We start from the raw sequence: 23060 nt of genomic DNA, 5'->3' as shown, positions 1-23060 counted from the left end.
CTTAACAGCACCCCAGTTGGCATAAAAATCTAGGAACCTGCCCAGAGGGTTCCAGGACAGCAGGGCATAGGAACTCTATCCTCGGGTCAGGGATTTTAGCGGATAAGGCAGATTTGGGAGAACAAGAAGGGACCCCATTTAATGTTTCCCCAGGTGCGCAGGGTCAGGCCTATTTCTGCCTGGCTTCACCAGGTGGCAAATCTCCTCAGCTCCTAGGGGGCAAGGCCCGACCCCCCATGAACACTCCTAGCATGGAACCAAGTGTGGTGAGAGGGAAAAGACCAGAGAAGCAGCTTACTCAAGGTAACACAGCAGAGCTGCCACCACCATTGGGCATGGTTGGAAGAGGCCTGTTACAAAGTGTCACAGGATCCTAAAGCACGCATCCCTTACCCAAGGCCTTCCTTGAGCACATTCACTCCATCACTGGACCACTGCAGAAGGCCCTGCACTCTGGTGGGGGGTGGCTGGTGGCATAAGGCGTGAAGGGCGACGGGGTGTGTGCAGAGGTGACAGAAGGCAGAAAGCCATGTCTAAGGGGAGAAAGGCTGGCACTTGCAGGCTAGTGCAGTGGGGGCTGCTGCCCTGCAGGCCCCCGGGCTCCAGGACCTGTGAAGAGCACAGCCAGGAGTCTGGCAGGACAGAGACACTTGCCCCTGCGGACACTAGTCTAACCTCTCACCAGGCTCCCAACCAAAAAGCGAATGGAACTGGTGCCACCGGGCCCTCCAGAGGCAACCCCTCCACTTCCCTCCTCTCACAGAGGGATGCCAGGGACACAGCTCAGGATAAACTCCCACGCCTCCACCTCAGCTGACCCTCACACAGCACAGGATTTCCAAATATAAGACCATGCAAGCCAGCACCTTATCAACTGTTCATTTTAGATGTGAAACAGTCAAGTCCTCTAAGTTATCTGAGGAGCTGCAGGGTACGGGAATGCCTGCCACCTGCGAAGTTTCTAAAAACGCACACCTACAGGGCTTGCAGACTCCAGACAAGAAAACACATTAAGCACAAGCTGGTCTTCAAAGCTGCTTCTCACACCAGGCCCTGCTGTGACAGACAAGGACGGGGCTGTATCTGAGCATCTCACTTGTAGAGAAATCAGACTCCAGTTCCAAAGAAACGGGCACCACGCTGCCATCAGGGGTACAGGCAAGGCAGAGCCTGCCCATGAGGGCACCGCATGGCCTGCCTCCAGCCTTCCTCTGGGGTCGGCAGCAGGGGTGTCCTGGCTGCCACTCAGCCAAGAAGACACAGTGGCTTGAGGCTGTCTTAGGGACAGCCAAATGCCAGCCTTCTGCACAGAGCACCCGTGGCCTACAGTACAGGTCTAGGTGAAGAGGCCACTCTTCAGCACAGCACAGGTACAGATGGGCCCAGGAAGGGTCTGGCTGTGAATCAAAGCAAGGCTGAGGCCCTGAGTCCTGAGATGCTAAAATAACTAGACACTATTCTGGTTAAAAAAAGCAACTTTAGGGGCCGGCCCCATGGCTTAGCGGTTAAGTGCACGCGCTCCACTACTGGCAGCCCGGGTTTGGATCCCAGGCGTGCAGCAACGCACCGCTTGTCTGGCCATGCTGAGGCCGCGTCCCACATACAGCAACCAGAAGGATGTGCAACTACGACATACAACTATCTACTGGGGCTTAGGGGAACAAAAGGAGGAGGAGTAGCAATAGATGTTAGCTCAGAGCTGGTCTTCCTCACAAAATAAATAAATAAATAAAATTAGGCTTTGTAATCTCCCCACAAAAAAGCCATTAAATTATTTAATCAACAACTAATCAAACAATGGTCCTTAAATACACAAAGTTAGGATGCCATCCAGTCTCTGCGCTGCCTTGCAGGCAGGATCACCTTCGTCCCCTGCCCGGCCCCCAGGCTCCCCTCAGGACTCGTCTCTCCAGGCCCTGGCCCCTTCCTCACACAAAGGACGTCGCGTAGAGACTGCAGGTTTATCACAAGTTGCCGACAAGGCTTTATTTTTTCTTTTCGACATCCTGCTCTGCAGCCTCCTTGGCCCTTTTTGCCCGGATGCCAAAGAGCCGGGCGTTGGCACGGGCCATGCGGAGACTGGCGAAGGCCTTGAAGTTCTTCTCCTCCTCCGTGATGACCCTGGCTTTCTCCTTCTTATAGACCTGGAAGGGAGCACAGCGTCAAACCCTTGCTGCAGGGACCCATGACAAGGCCCGGGACCACCTGTCACCAGAACCCAAAGGTGCCTTGGAAAGAGATCAAGTAATGCCCTGCCTGCCTGTCCACTGCAGAGGCTACACGGAGACCGCCAAGGAAAAGATTATAACAACATTCCCCAGGATTTAGAAACAACCCCAAACTCAGAGCAGAGGCAACCACCTCAGTGGCGTGAAGGATGGTGGGGCGCTGTGCTTGGACAGAGGGACCGCACTCCTGTCAGACACAACGAAGACCCTGGACAAAGGGAGGCTCAGGCGCACCTCCCCTGTCCCAAGGGAACCTCAAGGGTCTAGTCACTCGCTGGGCAGGTTACAGGATCATCAAACATGCCCAGAGAAAAAAAGGACCCAACAGAGAAGAAAGTGACAAGTGAGGGTCCGCAAAGCTCCTGAAAGGGAAGACAAGGGCCTCCCCCACGGAGTCCATCTGTTAAGAACACAGGATGCTTTTCCCAGGGCTAAAGGTCCTTTTTCACAAACACATAAATTTTAACACAGGCCTCAGCTGCCATCCTTTACTCTCCGCCCCAATAAGCACGCACTTGCATAGGCTCTAAAAAACTTCCACTTACATTCCGTATGGGCATGACTGGTCCCATCAGCTGGGTGGCCAATTTGAGTTCTTCGGCCTGTTAACAAGGAGAGGGGTGAGCTCATTTCCCCAAGGGCTCCAAACATCTATCCCCCTAAGACAGCCCTATGTCTCTCACTGGGTGTCCCCATGCTTGTAAGTAGAATGTCACCTGTACCCACAGATGCATATACTGTGTGCATACTTGGCCTGTCACTGGATTCCTGGTGGGTCTGACAGCAGGGACACAAGCAGATACAAAACAGCCACCTATGTATGACCAGGGCCGCAGGCAGAGGAAACTGGGCTGAAGCATAAAGACACCCCCCAAACCCAACTCCTGGGAAGTCTGTAGGAACAGACGCTGTCAACCTTGTTCTGCAAATGTTTGTAGAAGTATTTGTGTTGTGCATAAGACACCTTACAGGGCAAAACACTTCCAACGAAAGAAAACTAGCTCCAAAGCAAACAATTTTCACTATTACCATAAACCAGAAATAAATCGCTTTTGAGCACAAGAGCAAACCTTGGCAATTCTGAGGATTAAAGCGTAAATACTTAGAAACTTTCTTCTCCTTGTCCACCGATTCTCTACCACCCACCCACACAGGGCTGCCAAGCACTAGGAGACAAAAAGACTACAAACCTACCTCTCTTCTTCTCACCCCACCTGAACACAGAGACAGACCTCCACGCCCTAGAGGCCGAGAGCGCTGACTCACCGAGCTGTCCCCCTTCTTGGGGGCCGAGGGCCTCCTGGGGAAGAGAATGAGCTTGGAGCGGTACTCCTTCAGCCGTTGCACGTTGGCCTGCAGGGACTCGGTGGACTTGTTCCGCCTCCTAGGGTCCACTGAGATCCCGATGGTCCGGGCCACCTTCTTGTGGATGCCGGCCACCTGCCCAGAGAGACAAAGATGCAGCCCCGAGGCGTGTCCACACCCCGCGCCCCGCGCGCGAGCCCGGCCGTCAGACAAACAAGGGTTCAGTGCACTTTCATCAAGGCGGTGCAGCGATTCCGGAGACTGTCATCACCGGACCGGCCCGGGGTCGTCCGACCGCGGCCGCCGCGCTACTCACCCGCAGCTCCTCCAGGCTGAAACCCCTGCCGGCGCGCACGCGGGTGTGGTACCTCACGGTGGGGCAGCGCACGACGGGCCGGACTGGGCCGCACGCGGGCCGCGGGGCGATGCGCCGAGCCTTGGCCTGCCGGGCCTTGCGCCTGGGAGGAGAAAGGCCGAGCGGCGGTCACCCCAGGCCCCCCGGCTCGGGGGCAGGGAGGGGACACAGGCGGGCCCGGAAAAACACAGAGAGGCACGGAGGGGGCACGGGAGGAGCAGAGAAGGAGTACAGGAGGCGACACGGAAGAGACAGAGGAAACACGCACGGGACAGAGGGGGACGCCCCCGCCCGCTCACCTGCGGATCTTCCGCGCCGGCTGGTTGAACCACGTGGCCACACGCCGCTGCCAGTCCTTGTGGAAGTGCGGCTTGAGGATCATGCCATTCCGACTGGGCGCCATGGCTGCTGCCTAAGGGCCTGGGGGGGAGGCGGGGAGTCAGCGCCCGGGCTCCGGCCGACACGGGGTCCCGTTCGCCCACAGAGCCCGGGCCACGGTCCGACGCCGTCTGCGGCGTCCCTTTCGCGGCCCCATGGGGAGCTACCCTACGCCGATGGCGGCGGATGGAGCCCGACGACCCCGAGCTGCAGCACACCCACCTCCTCCTCCCGCGAACAGCCGGCGGAAAGGAAGTGGCGTCTCAAAGCACCCTGGGATGGTCGTGGGCCCGGCCAATCAGAGGCGCCGGAGCGTTCTGACCAATCAGAGCAGGGGGTGCCAGAAGTGACACGCGCGCGCTTCCGGTCTCCCCCGCGGCCTCCGGTGAATATGGCGCGGCCCGTGCGCCCTCCGCGGCCCCGAACGAGGACGCCCGGGGCCAGAGGGGAGCCGCGGCTTGGGCTCGGCGAACCCCAGCCGCTGCCAGGCCTTTCCTGCTCTGCAGGACGCCGGGCTCGGTGTTTTCCTCACACCCGAGGCCTCAGGTCCTCAATTCTGTCTGTTGGGGCGTCCGTGCTCCTTCAGTAACCGTACTAACCGGGCTGTGAGCGGGCGCCCGGTTCCTCTCGGGCGTTTCCACACGGAAGCCTCACTCGGGGGGTTGGAAGCTTCGCTGAGCAGTGGGACCGACAGTCCCGGTGGCCGGTTGCAGGGGTCGATCTTCCCGTCACGCGTGCTGCCCCGCGCGGCCCCGTTCTCCAGGACGGGTCTGGGGAGTCGCCGCAGCCTCCGCCGCCCGTGAGCTTTCCACCCAGTGACCCTCCTTCCCCCTCTCCCCTGTCACCAGGCTTCTTCCCCCGGTGGAACAGACGAAGACCATCACGACTCGAATGAGACATTCAAGGCCTATGTCCTCGCTGAGTAGACGGGTTGCTGATAGTTTTCTGCCCGGTTGAGACGCCTGGGGTGTTAGAAAACCAGGTTGGGACTCAGCGAGGAAGGACAGGGTTGTGATCGGGGGACAGACATGTGAACAGGGCGGAGGAGTGTGCGGGAGACGAGGCGCGCGGTCTGTTGAGATGGTGCATGAGCCTGCAGGGAAGCTCAGATCTGCTCCGCCCTCGAGCAGGTCCCTGCGCAGTTCTGAAACGGGCGGTGCCGGCCCTGCGTTACTGACTGGCATGGGCAGATGACGGCGGGAAGGAAGCACCTCTCAGTGAACCTGGAAGCGGCGCCTGTCTGTGAAATCCCTGTGGTCAGCCACTGTCACAGACAAAGGGGCTCACGTGGAAGGCCAATGACCCACAAGTCCCCAAGAAAGTGCCGCGGAGTAGGCGTGGGTTCCACTGTGTACTAGTTTCGAGGCTTTGCCGAGTTACTTGAACTTTCCCTCCTGTGAAGTGAGAGGACTACTGGGAGTCCTGACCGCGGCAAGGCCACAGGACACAGCGCAGCACCCAGCACCGGGTAAGTCAGGGATGCTGGTCGTTACTAAGTCACACAGCTCTGCTTCCAGGCCACGTGGACATGGCAGGAGCCGGTGTGGTGAAGGCAGCGCAGAAGGGAAGGGCAGGTTAAGGTTAGCGTTAGCGAATGCTCTCTCATTCAGTCCTCACAACAACCTTGAGAGATTTTCATCCACCTCACAGATCACTGTGTCCAGTGGAACTGGGGCTTGAACCCGCACTCACTCCATTTGGCAGCATAACCACCCAGACACTGGAGGAAACGCTTGTTGAATAAACACTTGCCTTGGCTTGTGGCATATTTCTTTGAACATAATCAATCACATGTTAGCCCACACCTCCCATGTCTTTTTCAGACTCCTTTTTCTTTTTTTTTTTTTGTGAGGAACATCAGCCCTGAGCTAACATCTGTGCCAATCCTTCTCTTTTTGCTGAGGAAGACTGGCCCTGAGGTAACATCTATTGCCAATCCTCCTCCTTTTTTTTTTTCCCTTTTTCTCCCCAAAGCCCCAGTAGATAGTTGTATGTCATAGCTGCACATCCTTCTAGTTGCTGTATGTGGGATGCCGCCTCAGCATGGCCGGACACGCGGTGCATCGGTGTGCCCCCAGGATCCGAACCCGGGCCGCCAGTAGCAGAGCACGCGCACTTAACCGCTAAGCCACAGGGCCGGCCCCCAGACTCCTTTCAATGATCCTGCCATGGAGCAAAACACCTGCTCTGTCTAATCTCAAACACATGGCTGTCCCCAACCCCAGTGTCTCTTTCTGGACAGACCCACAGACTCACGCATCTCCTTGTGCCCTAAGCCACACCTCCACCTGAGCTCCAGCTGCTGGTAGTTAAGATGCTGCCCTGGGTCACAGGATGGGGGTTAGAGGTCTGAAATTGCAAACACTGCTCAGAATTGAGTTAGTGGTAAGAAACTCAAGTTGTCATTTGAGAACCTTAGTCTGCTGCACACAACCAAGCCGGACACAGAATCCAGTTTTTCCACGCTTGAAGATTCCATACTTACTGCCTTTAAAAGTATGCAGAATAGGGCCGCCCCCGTGGCTTAGCGGTTAAGTGCGCGCAGCTGCTGGCGGCCCGGGTTCGGATCCCGGGGGCACACCGATGCACCGCGTGTCCGGCCATGCTGAGGCCGTGTCCCACATACAGCAACTAGAAGGATGTGCAGCTATGACATACAACTATCTACTGGGGCTTTGGGGAAAATAAATAAATAAATAAAAATTATTAAAAAAAAAAAGTATGCAGAATAGTGAGGCAAAAAAGGTTGTGATATGAAATTCTGCTGGAAACATGCTCAGCTTTCCCGTTGGGAAAGGTTAAAGAAGTGAACTGTTATGCAGGAGTCCTTTGACACAAAGCCTTGGCTGGCTCAAGGGTTTTAAAAATCTGTAGCTATAGAGACAGTCCCTGTCCCCCCCTGGCACAGAACTCCACAGCCACAACTCTGCTGGAGGGCTTTTGTCCCGGGCTTGGGCCTGCAAGGGCCACCGAAAGGGCTATCACTAATGCCCCTGGAAGCCGTGCTTGGCTAAGGGGGCCAGGGGTCCTGGATAAATGCCCCTGAAGGTGTGGGAGCTTGCTCTGCACGGCCTCCCAGAATTTCCTTGCAATACTGAGCTCCAGTTACTCACGGCAGTGCCCGCTCATTCTCCGCCTGCACCTGACTGGCCCTTTCCAGCTGGTGCTTTTGTGGGTCAGCCTCAAAGAAATCCAACATAAGACAGTCAACAATAGCTTCTGGAACCCTTTCAGACACACAATCCTGATTTTTAATATAGCACCAAAGTGACTTTATAGTGTGTTGGGGGAAAAAAAGTCACATCCCTATACCACTTTGCAAAAATGAGCATGCTAACAATGTCATATAAATTGAATTAGGAAAAGTAGTAGACTGATAACTCAGGAGTTTTAATCTCAGAACTCAACCACCCAGCCTTTCAACTTTCCAAAATCATGGCCTACACATGAATCAGATATAGGTGAACTCAAAGATTTCTGTAGGGGCCAGCCCAGTGGCGTAGCAGTTAAGTGTGTGCACTCCACTTCAGTGGCCTGGGGTTCGCAGGTTCGGATCCCAGGTGCACAAAGACACACTCCCTGTCAAGCCATGCTGTGGCAGCGTCCCATATAAAGTAGAGGAAGATGGGCATGGATGTTAGCTCAGGGCCAATCTTCCTCAGCAAAAAGAGGAGGGTTGGCATCAGATGTTAGCTCAGGACTAATCTTCCTCACAAAAAAAAAAATTTCTGTAATATGAGAAACACAATGTCATTGAAAGGAAACTGGAAGTACATTATTATTGTAATCATAAAGGTTGCATCTGAAAGTTGCTAAGAGTAGATCTTAAAAGTTATCACAGGAAAAAAAATTCTGTAACTATGGTGACGGATGTTAACTAGACTTATTGTGATCATTTCCCAATATATACAAATATCAAATTAATTTCAGGTTATAAACCTGAAACTAATATAATGTATGTCAATTATATCTCAATAAAAACAAATTTTTAAAAAGCAAAACAAATCATAAACGTTTATGAGCCTAGATCAGGGTGGAGAACAATTTATATTATGCTTTGAGAACTATAGGTTAATGTCTTTCTTTTAATATTCTTTAATGATCTGTGGAGGCGGGCCAGCCCCGTGGCTTGGTGGTTAAGTGTGCGCGCTCCAATGCTGGTGGCCCGGGTTCAGATCCCGGGCGCGTACCGAGGCACCACTTCTCCGTCCATCCTGAGGCCGAGTCCCACAAACAGCAACTAGAGGGATGTGCAGCTATGACATACAACTATCTACTGGGGCTTTGGGGGGGAAAAATAAATAAATAAAATCTTAAAAAAAAAAAAAATGATCTGTGGAGACTGATTGTGTTAAATACACACGTTTACTTAAAGAACAAGTGTTTTATCTCAACAAGGAGACCTCACACGCCTCACTCAGAGGAAGACAGTTCCAGAAGCTATGGCCAGGCCATGCTGTACCTGCTCTGCTGGGCAGAGGGCAGAGGGTCAGGGTTGTGGTCCTAGTGTTGAGCACACAGGTTGCCCGGTGTGGTCTGGCTGCTCCAGGGACCACATGCCATTTTTGGAGAAGCCTCTTCACCTCCAGGACCCCCTTAAAGGAGGTGTGAGGAGTGGTGTCGGTCCACACACGAGACAGCAGAGGAGGTATTACTCCCGGCGCTCTTCTCGAGCACCATGTGTCTGATGACTGGGAGGTGACATCACTTATGACCCATCAGAGGGCCAAAGTCTGCAAACAACTCAATTCTGTAACTCTGAGCACAAAGTGACCTTCCTTCTCTAGGCGGCTGCGAGCGCCAGCTGCACCTTCCTCCACTATAGCAGGGCAGCCCTTTCATGCCACTCACCTCCTATTCCCAGCTAAGCATCTTCTGGTGCTCAGCGAACAATTTTCCAAAGGGTGGACAGACATGCGCCATCTGAATGGGTGAAGTGCAAGGGGGATCCACCATTAGAGAGGATGCTGCCCCAGGGCAGATACACCAGGCAAGACCCTAACTACACGCGGATCTTTGGAAATGGATTTGGAGAACTAGGGCAAAGGCAAAAGCGCCCTCCCAAAACACTAGGGCCCCTAAGAGCTGCCCTCCCTCGTGTGTAACTGCACCCGCCCTGCCCTGTCCAGTGTGTCCTCGGGGCAGAGTGTGGGGGCAGCAACAGAACAACCCATTCTATCAGGAAGTGCCCATAACCCACGTTTTGGAACCCACGGTTCCAAATGCCACCGCACAGGGGAGGCAGAAGCAATGAGAGCAGCAGGGAGGAAACCAGTGCACATTGCACACCCCTAGGGACACGGGGAGCTGAGTGCACTCTGCCTGTCTTGCAGTCATGGGGCATCCTCAGCCCTTTATCCCAGATTCCTACGAAGGGGCTCTTCAGTTGGTTATCACATGGCTGAGATTATAAACTGCGACACAATCCTGTAGTCCAGGACAGACCGACAGCCCCGCGGGGTTAGCACTAGCTACGCAATACAGAGACAGTCTCCATCCACAGGATTTATTGGTAAGGTATCCCAACAGTTCTCAGGTGTCCCCCCACCACACGACCAGACCAGCAAGAGGTTCTCATGCACACCCGTCCACACAGCAGTAGGTGGCGGGGTTTTAATCCTCTAGGGGCTCAGTATCCCCACTGATGACTGAGCACGAGGAGAGGGCCCAGCAAGGAACCAGTGACAATCAGCTCAGAGGGTCCTTTCACCGCAGATTCTGTTAGCATTCTGGTGAAGTCACAGGAGCCAGGAAGAGCCCACACACAAGCCTGGGCATGAACAGGCTGCTCAGGACCTGCCTGCTGCACTGCCCCTGGATCCACCCGCACCATGAAGCACTAGTGCCATAAACCTGGGAACTCGTGAACGGCTCCACACAACTGTGACCCTCCCATGGGGGAAACCATCTATAAACACCAAACTGAATCATCCACCTCTCGAAGACTTGACTAATCCCGGGTGGGGAAATCGGTACACAGAGCTCAGAAGCCCTGAGCAGAGACCAGGGAGGGCTGAGTCTCAGGAGAAAGGGAACTTGGGGGAGCCAGTAAGGAGCCACTTCCTGGGCCCGGCAGATGCCGCAGCCCCACGGGCAGTCAGGGAGGTCCCACTATTTGGGCCAAGATGGCTCCTCCCCTCGGAGGGGGGACTGCTGGGGAGCCTCCTCCTCCCCGGCATCTTGCTTCTCCCGCTCAGCATCGCTCCACCTCTGAGGCGCGATCATCTTCTTGGGCCCATGAGGTGGCGGGCCAATGAGGGCCTCGATGTCCTCGTAGTTTATCACTTCCTTTTCCAGCAGGGCGTTCGCCAGCTAGGAAGAACAAGCAGGGCAGTGTGTGAGCCCCCGACAAGGACAGACAAGAGCCTTTTGAGAGCATAGCACCCAGAAAAGGGGGGGTTCCCAGGAAGGGGCGTCTTTGAGCAGGCGGCCCGACAGGCCACTTTCCCAGGGAAGCAGCGCACACAGGCAGCTCAAGTGAAGAATCGCTCCCTGTCTCAACCTTGGAGAGGCTTTTCCAGCTGCCAGCCTCATTAATCTTTCCACTTCCCTTCCAAATCTCTGCTTATTTTGGGCAACTTCGATTTCCTTTACCAAACAAGGTGTGTGTGTCTGCATGTGGGAGAGTGAAGGGCTAAAATGCAGAACCCCCTCACTGGGATTTGGGGAGAGGGGTGCTGGCATTGAGGCATGAGAGCAAGGGGCCCTCACAATTCAGGAAGGGAAGCTCTGCCTCTCTAGATGTGGTCGTGGAAAACATACTGAATGAATCCTGTGAGCAGCCTGCACCAGCAGCTCATCTCTGCCGGCTCAGTCCCGACTACAAGGAACGCTGTCATGGCCATGCCATACCAGTTTCCGTCACCCCCAGACTGAGGCACCTGCTTCCTCTGCACACTGCTCTAATTCTTGCTGAGCCCTGTAACCCACCAATGATGTGAGATCATAGTGTAGACGGGAGGTAGGACACCCTCGACCCACCACAGGAGCCTGAGCCCTGCCAGGTGGCAGCAACAGTTGTTAACGGCAGGTTCCAGCTCAGCAGGTCTGGTGGGCCTGACGTTCTGCAGGCTCACAACTCACAGCGAGGCTACTAGCTGCTGGTCCAGGGGCGACACTCCGAGCCCCTCCACAAGGAGCTGCCCACCTCTACCAGGGACACAGTACCTTCACCTCCGGGGTCAACTCCCCCAAACCCAACATCCCGTTCTCACTGTGAGAACATCTGAGGATGCTTTTCACACAACAGACCAGGTTGCCTAAAAGGCCAAGGCCATCAAAACAGGCAAGTGAGAAACTGTCTCAGCCAAGAGGAGCCTAAGGAGACGTGACAACTAAATGTACGTGGGATTCTGGACCAGAGAAAGGACATTAGGGAAAAACTAAGGAAATCCAAATAAAGCATGGACGTCAGTTGCTGAGAACGTATCAATTCTGGTTCACTACGTTGTGAAAAATGAACCACATAGTGGAAGATGCTGACAACAGAGAAAACTGGGTGTCTCTAGTAGAAGGAACTCTCTACTATATTTGCAACTTTCCCATAAATCTAAAACTATTCTAAACTTTAAAAATTATTTTAAAAGTTCCAGGAAAAGTTTAAGAGTTGGAGAAAGATTAACTAAAATTGACCAAACGCTAATAACTGCTGATGCTGGGTGAGTGGCATGTGGGGTTATGTTCTTGTCTCCTGGGAAGAATTGGCTGGACACATTCATAATAAAGAGCTAAAAAATATGGAAAATGGTGGGGCCAGCCCGGTGGCGTAGTGGTTAAGTTCAAGCACTCTGCTTCAGCGGTCCAGGGTTTACAGGTTCGAATCCTGGGCGTGGACCTACGCACCGCTCATCAAGCCATGTGTGGCGGTATCCCACATATAAAATAGAGGAAGATGGGCACAGATGTTAACTCAGGGCTAATCTTCCTCAGCAAAAAGGAGGATTGATGGGCTGGCCTGGTGGCCTACTGGTTAAGTTCGCATGTTCTGCTTCACCAGCCCAGTGTTTGCTGGTTTGGATCTTGGGCACAGACCTACGTACCACTCATCCAGCCATGCTGAGGCAGCATCCCACACAGAGCAACTAGAAGGATGTACAACTATAACACACAACTATCTACTGGGGCTTTGGGGAGAAAAAAAAAAAAGGAAAAAAGGAGGAAGATTGGCAACAGATGTTAGCTCAGGGCCAATCTTTCTCAAAAGAAAAAAAAAGAGGAGGATTGGCAATGGATGTTAGCTCAGAGCCAATCTTCCTCACCAAAAGAAAGAAAGAAACACCGAAAATGTTAATTTCAGTTGAGCTGAGTGGAACACACATCGGTTATGCTGTTTGCTACAGTTCTGTGTAGAGCGGTCCACAAAAGGGTAACCCGCCGTGTAGGCGCAGTGCAGTGATGGTCGGGACCCTCCCCTAACGTCTGGGGTGCAGGCAGGGGCTCAGAGGTCTCACCGCCTGCAGCTTGTCCAGGTTGTCCTGCAGTACCTTCTCAGTGTGCCTGTAGGCCTTAGCCACCAGCAGTTTTGCTTCCTGCCAATGAAGAAGAACAGATCTGTAAGGAGCAAAAACAGCTGACCAACATTCTCAGCATCATCTAGAGCCTGGCTCTGCCCCAAAGTACATGAAAGAAACAAAGGTTCAGAACATAGCCCTTCGTCTCTTAGAATAAAGAGGAGAGCCCAGCTGCTAACAGATTCCCGCCCCCAGCTTCTCCTCTGGGAATGCCTGCCCACCAACCATTCACACCCGAAGGTGCCCCACCAGCTCCTGGAGGCCGGGGACCCTGCGTCTGTCCTCCATGCCCACAGCTGCTTCACATGCGTGTGCACCAGGCCGACTGGGGCTGCCCCAGGATGGCCGAACACTGCCTGGTCCAGTCTCACATGGGCAATACAGTGCGTCCCTGCTGGGATGACCGGGCACTGGCTCTATCATTCAATGCATTTATTTGATATTCGTCCCAGTTCCACGTCATCTACAACTTCATCAGGAGCCACATGGGTCCTTATCCAAGAACAAACACTCGGCAGGTCAGAGCTGCAACAGAGGCCAGGAGGAAGACCCATGATGTGGGGACCACACGACCGCTCTCAGCTCAGTGCAGTGGGGGGGGGGCTTCACGTGGCAGAGGGTGCAGCACCTGCACGAGACTTGCCTCCTAACCCCCCTGCAGCACAGGATGGGGCAAACGCCAGGCAGAGGTACGGCAGCGAGGGCCGTGCAGACTCACGTGGTCCATCATCTGCTGAAAGCCCTGGCTGAAGGGTCGCCGTCCAATGCCCATGAGGCCCTCCTGTGCCTCAGGGAAGGAGACGGGCCCGATGCTTGGTGCCATCCCAAACTGCTTCACCATGGAGTAGGCGATGCGGGTGACCTTCCTCAGGTCGTCCTGCGCCCCTGGAGCATGGGGTCAAGAAAAGAGGTTTCTTTCCAGCGGTGCCAGGTCAGGGTACCCTGGGACCCCACTGGCACACACCTGGGCCTGACAGCAGGCACAGAGCACCCAGAGGACGCAGAGCACCCAGGGGACAACAACTCTTTTATTTTTCCTTAAAAGAGACTTTAAAAAATGTTCTTTTGTTTAAGAGACGACTCCTCCAGCTGTACATTTGGATTCATTTCACCAGCAGTCCTCCAGCACAAGCCCAGGTTTGCACAGGGCACACCTATCAGCACAGAACCCCACAGTCACTGGGAACGAGCCAGGAACGTCTTTCACCTCCTCTCTGGACAATCAAGTGAAATAGCAGCTTGAGAACAGTGAAGCTGTTTGGATTTTATACAGTTTTATGTAGCCATTACCAACAATTAACCAATTAAATGCAATTATAGTCTGCATGTATGTAAAAGTTTTTGTAACAATTAAATTATTTAAAAAGTCTTGCTTGGGGCCGGCCCCATGGCGTAGCGGTTAAGCGTGCGAGCTCCACTGCTGGCGACCGGGGGTTCGGATCCCCGGCATGCACTGACGTATCGCTTGTCAGGCCATGCTGTGGCAGCGCCCCATATAAAGTGGAGGAAGAGGGCCGGCCCTGTGGCTTAGCGGTTAAGTGCGCGCGCTCCGCTGCTGGCGGCCCAAGTTCGGATCCCGGGCACGCACCGACGCACTGCTTCTCCGGCCATGCTGAGGCCATGTCCCACATACAGCAACTAGAAGGATGTGCAGCTATGACATACAACTGTCTACTGGGGCTTTGGGGCAAAAATAAATAAATAAATAAATAAATAAAAATTTAAAGTGGAGGAAGATGGGCACGGATGTTAGCTCAGGGCCAGTCTTCCTCAGCAAAAAGAGGAGGATTGGCATGGATGTTAGCTCAGGGCTGACCTTCCTCACACAAAAAAAATAAAAAAAATAATAAAATAAAATAAATAAATAAAAATAAAAAGTCTTGCTTAGTTCCAAATCTTTCCATAGCTCATCTTTTAAAGACACTTAATGAAATTCACAAGTACATGTGCATCCCACTGTTCAAATCCCCCCATCAGAGTCACCCCCATATGCAAAAGGGATAACAGACATTAGTGCACTGTGAGAACTCCAGGCCCGCGTGGGCTGGCTCCTCACCAGAAGTGACCTTGTTGAAGGAGATGCTCTCCGATGCGCGGCCGCCCAGGGCCATGCACATCCGCTCAAACAGCTGCTCCTTGGTGAACAGGTGCTGGTCTCTGGGGAGCATCTGAGCGAAGCCCAGTGCAGCGTTTGTCCGCGGCGCGATGGAGACCTGCAGAACGTCAGGTGGCCAAAGTTAGAAAGCGAGGTGCAGGCTTTAAAGATGAAGGTGGGGGCAATGGAAGATCTTTAACTGGAAGGTTTCAAAGCAGTTAAGGAAATCTGCACTGTCCCCATTTTTATAACAAAGGACAATCCTGTCATTGAAGGAGGCTCACACTGTGTGCGGGGGTGTCTTCTTCACACATTACTACGTCTATATGAAGTAAAGAACAGAGACAGGGCCTCGTAGGTGAGGCCAACCAACAGGTCAGGGACAAACTTCCTGCAGCCTCTACGCACTGCCCTCCATCACCGCCTCCGCTGCAGGCCACCGACCTGCACCAACACCCTGCACCAAACCTCGGAGACACTGGCTTGAGGATACAAAGGGGAAGTGGAGACTCTCCTCGCCTTTGCCCTCAGCCCAACACCAGGTATGCACACAGGGCCACCGCTCCAGCGGGATGAGACCTGCTACAGGAGCGATGGGGAGGGGCCTCAGGCAGCAAGGGCTGTGCTGGAGCAGGTGCTGTTTCTGAGGGTTACAGCACCCCAGCATCTGAAGAGGAGACGTAACTTAAAACTAACACTAAAGTCAATCACAGTTGAAAAGGCTGTAAATAATGACCAGATCAGTAACAGGAACTTCACAATCTGTCCCCAGCTGAGTACTGAGCCTTGGGAGGGTGGGGTTTTCTCATTATGACTAGTTTATCTGACTTCTATCCATCCAACGAAGCGAAAATTCTGAGAACAATAGAAAATTGTTCTATTATGATATTTATGATATTTATGATTAATTATGATATTTACTTCATCATGGATTCTTCTGCATTAATTTTTTTTGAGATACTGCATTAAAATATCTATCTCAGGGGCCGGCCTGGTGGTGTAGTGGTTAAGTGCACGCACTCCGCTGTGGTGGCCCAGGGTTTGCAGGTTCGGATCCTGGGTGCGCACTGACACACCGCTTGTCAAGCCATGCTGTGGTGGCATCCCATATAACGTAGAGGAAGATGGGCACGGATGTTAGCCCAGGGCCAATCTTCCTCAGCTAAAAGAGGAGGATTGGCATCGGATGTTAGCTCAGGGCTGATCTTCCTCACAAAAAAATATATTTATTTATCTTGATTACTGAATTTTTAGTGTCCCATAAATGGCACGCCCTTGGTGGCTGTCCTGCCCGCCTCACCCTGGGCCCGGCCCTGACCACCTCAGTGACTGCGGCATACACTCGTCTTTGTCACAAGATACTAGACTTCCAGCCCTCAGACCAGCATATAAAAGGAACCAGCCTGATTGGCAGGACATCATCAAACACAACCAGACTAACAATCTACTTTGCTATAACTAACACCTCTGAAAAGATAATTAATGGACATGAAACACTAACATAGCAGACTGGTAATTTCTACACTGTCCCATTTTTGGAGGCTCAGGAAGTACGGTGCAGGTCCTTCACAGCTTGCTGGAACCAAACTGCCCGCACAGGCTCCCACGTGCTCCGCTCCGGGCTCCAGCAGGTCCCCATGGAGGGTGGTTACAACCCACATCCTCAGCTGTAAAGACTGGGCACCCGCATCCCAAATACTTATGTTGTCCTTAATGGTCGCTCAAGATCTCCTGGTCATGAATCTACACATTTTGGAGGAGGTGTTTGTGATATTACCATTTGATACAAATAAATTTTCATCAAGCTCACAAATGTCTACAAGAGCAGTGTTCTAAAAAATGTACTAAAGTGAGTACTAGACTCACTTCTCTTTAAGCCTAGGAGTCATTAAATCAATACACTTTAGAGCTGATAGTAAACTTGGCAATTCTTAATCCCAAGATTGACTGTGTAGACAGGGGAGCGAGCCCCCACATCGTTGTGGCCATGACAGGAGCCCACTGGTTCAGACGTAAGACCTCCTCCTGCCCTATGTTTCCCAGGATCACGGATCTTGCACAGTCACCTCCCACCCTGTCCCCAGGCCCACCTTGGCTGCGCTCTCTTCCCCCAGCACAAACTCACAGTGCTTCCAAGGTCAGCTCTGTTCAAGGGCCAGTCGGGTCGGGCCTGCCAGACCTACCTTCATCACAGCCTCGGTGTGCTCCAGCAGCCAGCCCACCAGAGCGTGGCCGGACTCATGAAACGCAACCACCTTCTGCTCTTCCTTGGAGAGGATCTTGCTCTTTTTGGCAGTCCCTGAAAGAAGGCCAAGAAGGTGAGTCACGTGCGCCGATCATCCTGCGTAAGAGTGCCAGGCACTCTCCTTGTCCGTGCGCGATTTTTACCCCACGTCGTGTGGTCAGAGCAGGGCTGTCAATAGACGTCCACTGCCTGCGTCCCTGCCCCGAGGTGAGCGCCGCTCACATGGGAGTTTGCCAGATCCTTTTATATTTCTACTTGAAGAGTACATCTGCTCTAGGCAAATGTGCAGTATTTTAAACAAAGCAAAAATAAGTCACATTGTAAAGACCTGACTTATACGGGCCTGCCCGGTGGCGCAAGCAGTTAAGTGCACGTGCTCCGCTTTGGCGGCGCAGGGTTTGCAGGTTCGGATCCCGGGCGTGCACCAATGCACCGCTTGTGGAGCCATGCTGTGGCAGCGTCCCATATATAAAGTAGAGGAAGATGGGCACGGATGTTAGCTCAGGGCCAGTCTTCCTCTGCAAAAAAGAGGAGGATCAGCATCGGATGTTATTTCAGGGCTGATCTTCCTCACCAAAAAAAAAAAAAAAAAAGAAAGACCTGACTTATAAAAATAGAAATGCTTTACATATTTTCTGTCCAAAATAATGTCCAATTGCTAATCACTTCCATCACTCGACATCTAAGCCTGACTCGGTTCCCTCCACTCCACCTTCCTCTCAGCATTTAGGGAATGAGCCCTGCAGAGAACCGGGTCCTCATACCAGCGATGACACGCTCCACGGCGTACTCAAAGTTGAAGGTGTGGACGGCCGTGTGCCCTTCTCGTGCGGCGTGCAGCGCGGCCTCGTTACAGATGTTGGCGATGTCAGCACCTGAGGGCACAATGGAGGGTACTGGCTCTCCTCCCTCAGGGCTTGGGAGGAGGGAAGGGAGGGAGTGTGCTTCAGCAGATGGGGGGACCCACGGGGAGGGGTTCAGGAAGAGACGGCCGTGAGCAGAAGGCCCAGTGCCATTTCATACAACAGACTCCAACCTCCTGCTCACAGCCACTCTCCCCTCCTTCCATCTGCCTCTACAGATACCTCAACACCTGAGTATGATCACATCACCTTGTGTTTTATTCCACCTAATGTTTCATACACACATTGATGGAGAAGAAATTAAAGGCTCTCTAGTATCCATAAGATTCTAGGTAAAGACGTTAAAAAAAAATCAAAAGGGAAGAAATTATATCATAATAAAAGGGATTTTTATTTATATTACTCTTTAAAATGAAAGCCACACGGGCTGGCTCGGTGGCGTAGCGGGTTAAGTTCCCACACTCCGCTTCAGTGGCCCGGGGTTCGCAGGTTAGGATCCCGGGCGTAGACTGACGCACTGCTTGACAAGCCATGCTATGGCGGCGTCCCATTTAAAGTAGAGGAAGATGGCCACAGATGTTAGCCCAGGGCCAATCTTCCTCAGCAAAAAGAGGAGGATTGACCACGCATGTTAGCTCGGGGCTAAATCTTCCTCACAAAAAAAAAAAAAAAAGGGGCCTGCCCCATGGCTTGGCGGTTAAGTGCGTGCGCTCCGCTACTGGCAGCCCAGGTTCGGATCTCGGACGCGCACCAATGCACCGCTTCTCCGGCCATGCTGAGGCCGCGTCCCACACACAGCAACTAGAGGGGTGTGCAACTATGACATACAACTATCTACTGGGGCTTTGGGGAAAAAACAAGAGAGGAGGAGGATTGGCAATAGATGTTAGCTCAGGGGTGATCTTCCTCACAAAAAAAAAAAAAAAAAAAAAATGAGAGCCATACAGAAAAAATTTCTGATTTGTGATGTCTGTCTCTACTGAAATAAAACTGAGACCATGAGGGAGGGCAGTGGCACCCCCAGTCGGTGACAAGGCCTCACATGGCAGCACGTGGCGGGGAGCAGCAGGAACACGTAGTCTGCGCTGAAAAGGAACTGAAGAGCCAGTGTGCAGAGCCCTGAAAGCCAAACCACCTGTTGGGGGACACGGGCATAGTGCAGTCTGAATACAAGCAAGAGACCCACTGTGGGCTTTCCACCACTCAGGGAGGACAAGCAAAGTGCTGTGCAGTTCTTCTAGCTTCTGCCTGCTCTACGTCCACAACCTCCCTCCCACCCAGGCTGTGCTGACCACCAGGCTCAGAGCAGGGCGGACGGATGGCATGTGGGGGAGGCCCACACCCGACTGTGCAGGAAAGGCCAGCCCACCCTCAGGACCAACAGGAACCAGCTCCCATACCACTGAACCCCGGCGTCAGCTCTGCCAGACGCTGTGAGTAAAAGCTGCTGGCCTGGGTCAGCTTCAGGCTCTTCAGGTGCTGCTCAAAAATCTCCTGCCTTTCCTGCCAGAGACGGGAGAAAAGACACAGGGTGGGCTCAGCCACCTGACACTCCAGGTCCGGACTCGCCTGCCCCGTAGACAAGAGCCACTCAGGAGCACTGGCTTTTCGATTGGTTTCTTTGTCGTCAGTCACAACCCAAGGTTTGTGGAACCAATTTAGAGCTGCAGACAGCATTTCCAAAGTGAAAAGGAAAAAGAGGAAACAGAACGGAGAGTAACACGCATCACATACAGCCAGGTCTTGTTTTGTAGAACTTGTGATTCACGTACTTCCTGCATGTTCCAGACCCCGCTGTCCAGGCTGCCTGCTGTCAGAAAGGAGAGCCCTCCAGAGCAGTGTTGGGGAGCACCTCCCCTGCTTCTTAGGGAGCCACAGTTGAGAGTCACCCCCAGAATGACTGCTGGGGCATGCCACGAGCCACAGCCCTGCTCCCCACACGTGGCTCTACAGGAATGTTAACCAACCAGCTAACTGTTATGGTGACCCTCCAAACCCTTTCCCCTACCCATGCTGGGTCCCTCCCACATCCGTGATCCTCATTACAGCATGCTGGGTCCCTGCTCCCTCAGGGGCCACCACAAAGGCAGGACCACCCAGAGGTGGACGTCCAAGCAGAGGCCTGAGACAGGGGAGGCTGGTGGGGCTGAGCAGTCGCCAGGGCTTCCACCTGCTTCCACCCACTCTCAGGGCAGCTGCACAGCTCGTGCCCCAAAACCGTGCAGCACTCAAGGACTTGAGCAGTCAGGATGGAAGTTCTGCGGCTCTCCAAAGAACGTGCCACAAAACTCAACCCAGACCAGTCCATTCAACCCCAGGCGTCGAAGGATGAAGAGAAAAACATGGGAGATAAAAACAAGCTGCAAAACTATGAGAAGAGCAGTGAGCCCAAGTCTGGACAGACCATAGGGACAGCAGGCTGCGTCTGGGCTGAGGACAGCAGCCCCGAGCCGCACTGACCTGCAGCGTGGGAAGGTCAATGAAGACGTGTCTGTCCAGCCGGCCTGGCCTCAGCAGAGCATTATCCAAAATGTCACCTCGGTTGGTGGACGCCAGGACGATGACATGGTCAGTGGTGCCCATTCCTGGGAGGACAGACCGTGGCCGTTAGGGTAGGGGTCCCCAACACAACAGCCTTCCCCACAGGTTCCTCTTTCAGGACACAGGACGGGAGAGATTTCCCACTGGGGTCCTCGAGTGAGGAACACACATATCGTCATTCTGAGCGAGGAGCCATGAACTGACCCAGGATCAATCCTTCCCTGAGAACTGTCCACCAAAATCACCACAAGAGCAAGAACTCTCCTGTTTTATTTCCCCCAGCCCAGAGGTAGAACCACAGATCAGACCTGGTCTCTGTCCAAGGCCATCCTCTACGTCCAGACAGTATCCTGGAGGAACATGCTTCTTGCCGATGCTAACAGAGGGTGGACCTGGAGGAGCGAGGGGCACTCTCCTCACGCTCCTTCACTGTAATTCCTTGAGCCAAAGTGACCACCATGGGGGCATTTTATCTCTAACACTTGGTCTGAGGGCCTGGGCTATAGGCCCCAGGTTTCTCACACAAGAATTTAAAAGCAAGTCCAGAAACCATCACTGATGGCCCAGGTCTCTGAGTGAACCTGGGCTGGACCCAAATTTGAATAAAGCAACTGCAAGAACCCATCTATGAAGCACGGAGGTGAGCCTAACTGGAGACCAAGATGCTATTAGGACCTATTTTCCACTGAGTGTTATAATGATACGGTGGTATTTCTCTGAGTGTAAAGAAATAAATTCAGAGCCTGTAAGATCCAGAACTTTGGGTCTGCTTTACAACGACCCACGGGAGAGGAGGACCGGACAGAGTGTGGGTGGTCCAGGACTGCCAGCTCCTGCCAGGCACTGAGGCTGGCCTGGGACACGGCACTCGCCGCACATCTCTCTGCTTTTGTGGATGTTTGAAAAGTTCCATGATACAAAGTTTAAAAAGTAAAGATACCATGATCTATCCTTTGCTAACTTAAAAAATCCCTAATAAATTGACATTGACAAATACAATCTGAAACCCCCATAAAGTCTCTTAACAAAAGTGAAATTTAGAAGAAATATTATAGAATTAAGCCCCGAGAGTGTGTCAGATGCTGCGACCTCACAGCAGACTGTCGTTAACTCCACTCTAGGATCCCACGACAGCGGCTTCCTTCCTCTTGGGCCTGGTCCTCTGCAGCCTCTGTGCTGTTCATATGGACTACAGGTGCAGACTTCCTGGGGCTGGACCCTTGTTTTGTTTTTGAAACTTTGGATTCTGACATAGATACATAGCATACAAGTTGCAAAAACAGCAGAGCGAGTCCCCTTGACCCAGTTTCCTGCGGTTGCATGTTAAGTAACGAAGGTGCGGTGTCACACTGCGCAGCCCACAGGCCTTAGTGGGCGTCCCCCATGCCACAAGCACTCCCTCTTCTGTGTGTGCTGAGTTCTCTGCAATCTGATCACACACAGATCCGGGTAGCCTCCACCTCAGTCAAGACAGATTCCACCACCACACCACAAGACCTCCTTTACAGTCACATCCTCTCCCCCTCTGCCCTTCTAACCCTGGTAACCATGAATCTGTTCTCCATCTCTAGAATTTGGTCATTTTGACAATCTCATATAAACCGAATCATACAACACACAGACTCTTAAGGTCAGCTTTCTTCTCTCAGCGTAATTCCTTGAGATCCATCTAAGCAGCCACGTGTAACAACAGTTTGTTTCCTTTTATTGCTGCATGGTCCACCACGGTGAGGACATATCGCAGTTTACACATCCGCTGAAGGACATCTAGGTTCTTTCCTGTTTTCAGCTATTACAAATAAATGAACGCTGGAGCACAGGTGTTTTGTGTAAACATTTCTTTGAGATAAGCGCCCAGGAGTGTGAATACTGGGTCACATGGTAAGTATATGTTTAGTTTTTTCAGAAACTGCCAAACTGTTTCCCAGACAGACAGCACCATTTCACATCCCCACCACAACGTGTCAGGTCCACACCTCCCCAATGGCTTCAGGAATATGTTTCTGCAGTTGCTTTATTCCAGGTCCACCCACAGACCGGGGTCCTCCCCTGCACTTCATGTGGCCACTGTTTGTTTTTCTAGCTATCCTAGTAGGTGTGCATGCCAATCAAAACCTCAGTAAGACTTTTTGGTAGATACGGACAAGCCTATTCTAAAAATTATATGAAAAGGCAAAGGAAGGAGCTACAACAATGCTAGTCAAGAAGAACAAAGTGGGGGGCCGGCCCGGTGGCACAAGTGGTTAAGTGCACACGCTCCGCTGCGGCGGCAAGGGGATCGCCAGTTCGGATCCTGGGTATGCACTGACGCACCACTTGGCAAGCCATGCTGTGGCAGGCATCCCATAGAAAGTGGAGGAAGACGGACACGGATGTTAGCCCAGGGCCAGTCTTCCTCAGCAAAAAAAAAAAAAGAGGAGGATTGGCAGATGTTAGCACAGGGCTCATCTCCTCACAAAAAAAAAAAAAGAAGAACAAAGTGGGAGGAATCACGCCACCTTCTTTCAAGACTTATGCACAGCTACATGGCAGACGCCGTG

At 52.8% G+C, this 23060-nt stretch overlaps 2 protein-coding genes and 1 non-coding gene across 11 annotated transcripts in view; all 3 read right to left on the bottom strand.

Moving 5' to 3' along the window:
* Positions 1 to 1960: 1960 nt before the first annotated feature.
* On the bottom strand, positions 1961 to 4342 carry RPL13 (ribosomal protein L13). The gene is made up of 5 exons (XM_058528587.1): positions 4188 to 4342; positions 3850 to 3991; positions 3495 to 3668; positions 2774 to 2830; positions 1961 to 2144 (listed from the first exon to the last, which is right to left on the bottom strand). Exons 1-5 carry the CDS (start codon positions 4289 to 4291, stop codon positions 1986 to 1988), a joined length of 636 nt encoding a protein of 211 aa, XP_058384570.1. The 5' UTR covers positions 4292 to 4342; the 3' UTR covers positions 1961 to 1985.
* Positions 3726 to 3803, bottom strand: LOC131396410 (small nucleolar RNA MBII-202). The gene has a single exon (XR_009216496.1). It is a non-coding gene; the product is annotated as a small nucleolar RNA MBII-202 (small nucleolar RNA).
* Positions 4343 to 9758: 5416 nt separating the features above from the next.
* The window catches only part of SPG7 (SPG7 matrix AAA peptidase subunit, paraplegin), a 40489-nt gene continuing 27187 nt past the window's right edge, over positions 9759 to 23060 (bottom strand). For 5 of the 9 annotated variants that reach the window (XM_058528521.1, XM_058528515.1, XM_058528517.1 and 2 more), the window contains 9 exons: positions 20440 to 20564; positions 19380 to 19482; positions 18977 to 19114; positions 17881 to 17991; positions 17055 to 17170; positions 14833 to 14989; positions 13495 to 13661; positions 12717 to 12794; positions 9759 to 10578 (listed from right to left, as the gene is read on the bottom strand). In XM_058528521.1, the coding sequence (XP_058384504.1) occupies positions 10378 to 10578; positions 12717 to 12794; positions 13495 to 13661; positions 14833 to 14989; positions 17055 to 17170; positions 17881 to 17991; positions 18977 to 19114; positions 19380 to 19482; positions 20440 to 20564 (1196 nt within the window). In that variant the 3' untranslated portion in view covers positions 9759 to 10377. Of the gene's footprint in view, positions 10579 to 12716; positions 12795 to 13494; positions 13662 to 14832; positions 14990 to 15607; positions 15727 to 17054; positions 17171 to 17880; positions 17992 to 18976; positions 19115 to 19379; positions 19483 to 20439; positions 20565 to 23060 lie in introns of those variants that run through there. The other 4 variants (XM_058528519.1, XM_058528520.1, XM_058528516.1 and 1 more) reach the window with 3 other exon arrangements.

This window comes from Diceros bicornis, chromosome 32 (assembly GCF_020826845.1).
Source record: "Diceros bicornis minor isolate mBicDic1 chromosome 32, mDicBic1.mat.cur, whole genome shotgun sequence".
NCBI lineage: Eukaryota > Metazoa > Chordata > Mammalia > Perissodactyla > Rhinocerotidae > Diceros > Diceros bicornis.
Note: the sequence above shows the minus strand (reverse complement) of the source record. Positions and strands in the feature narration are given on the sequence as shown.

Bases quoted from the DNA above. Each gene is read 5' to 3' on its own strand.
- RPL13 (XM_058528587.1), bottom strand. From the start codon at position 4,291: ATGGCGCCCAGTCGGAATGGCATGATCCTCAAGCCGCACTTCCACAAG. The intron at 3,992-4,187 runs GTGAGCGGGCGG...TTCTCCTCCCAG, and splicing joins CCGGCGCGGAAGATCCGCAG to GCGCAAGGCCCGGCAGGCCA. The intron at 2,831-3,494 runs GTGAGTCAGCGC...CCTTGTTAACAG, and splicing joins CCAAGAAGGGGGACAGCTCG to GCCGAAGAACTCAAATTGGC.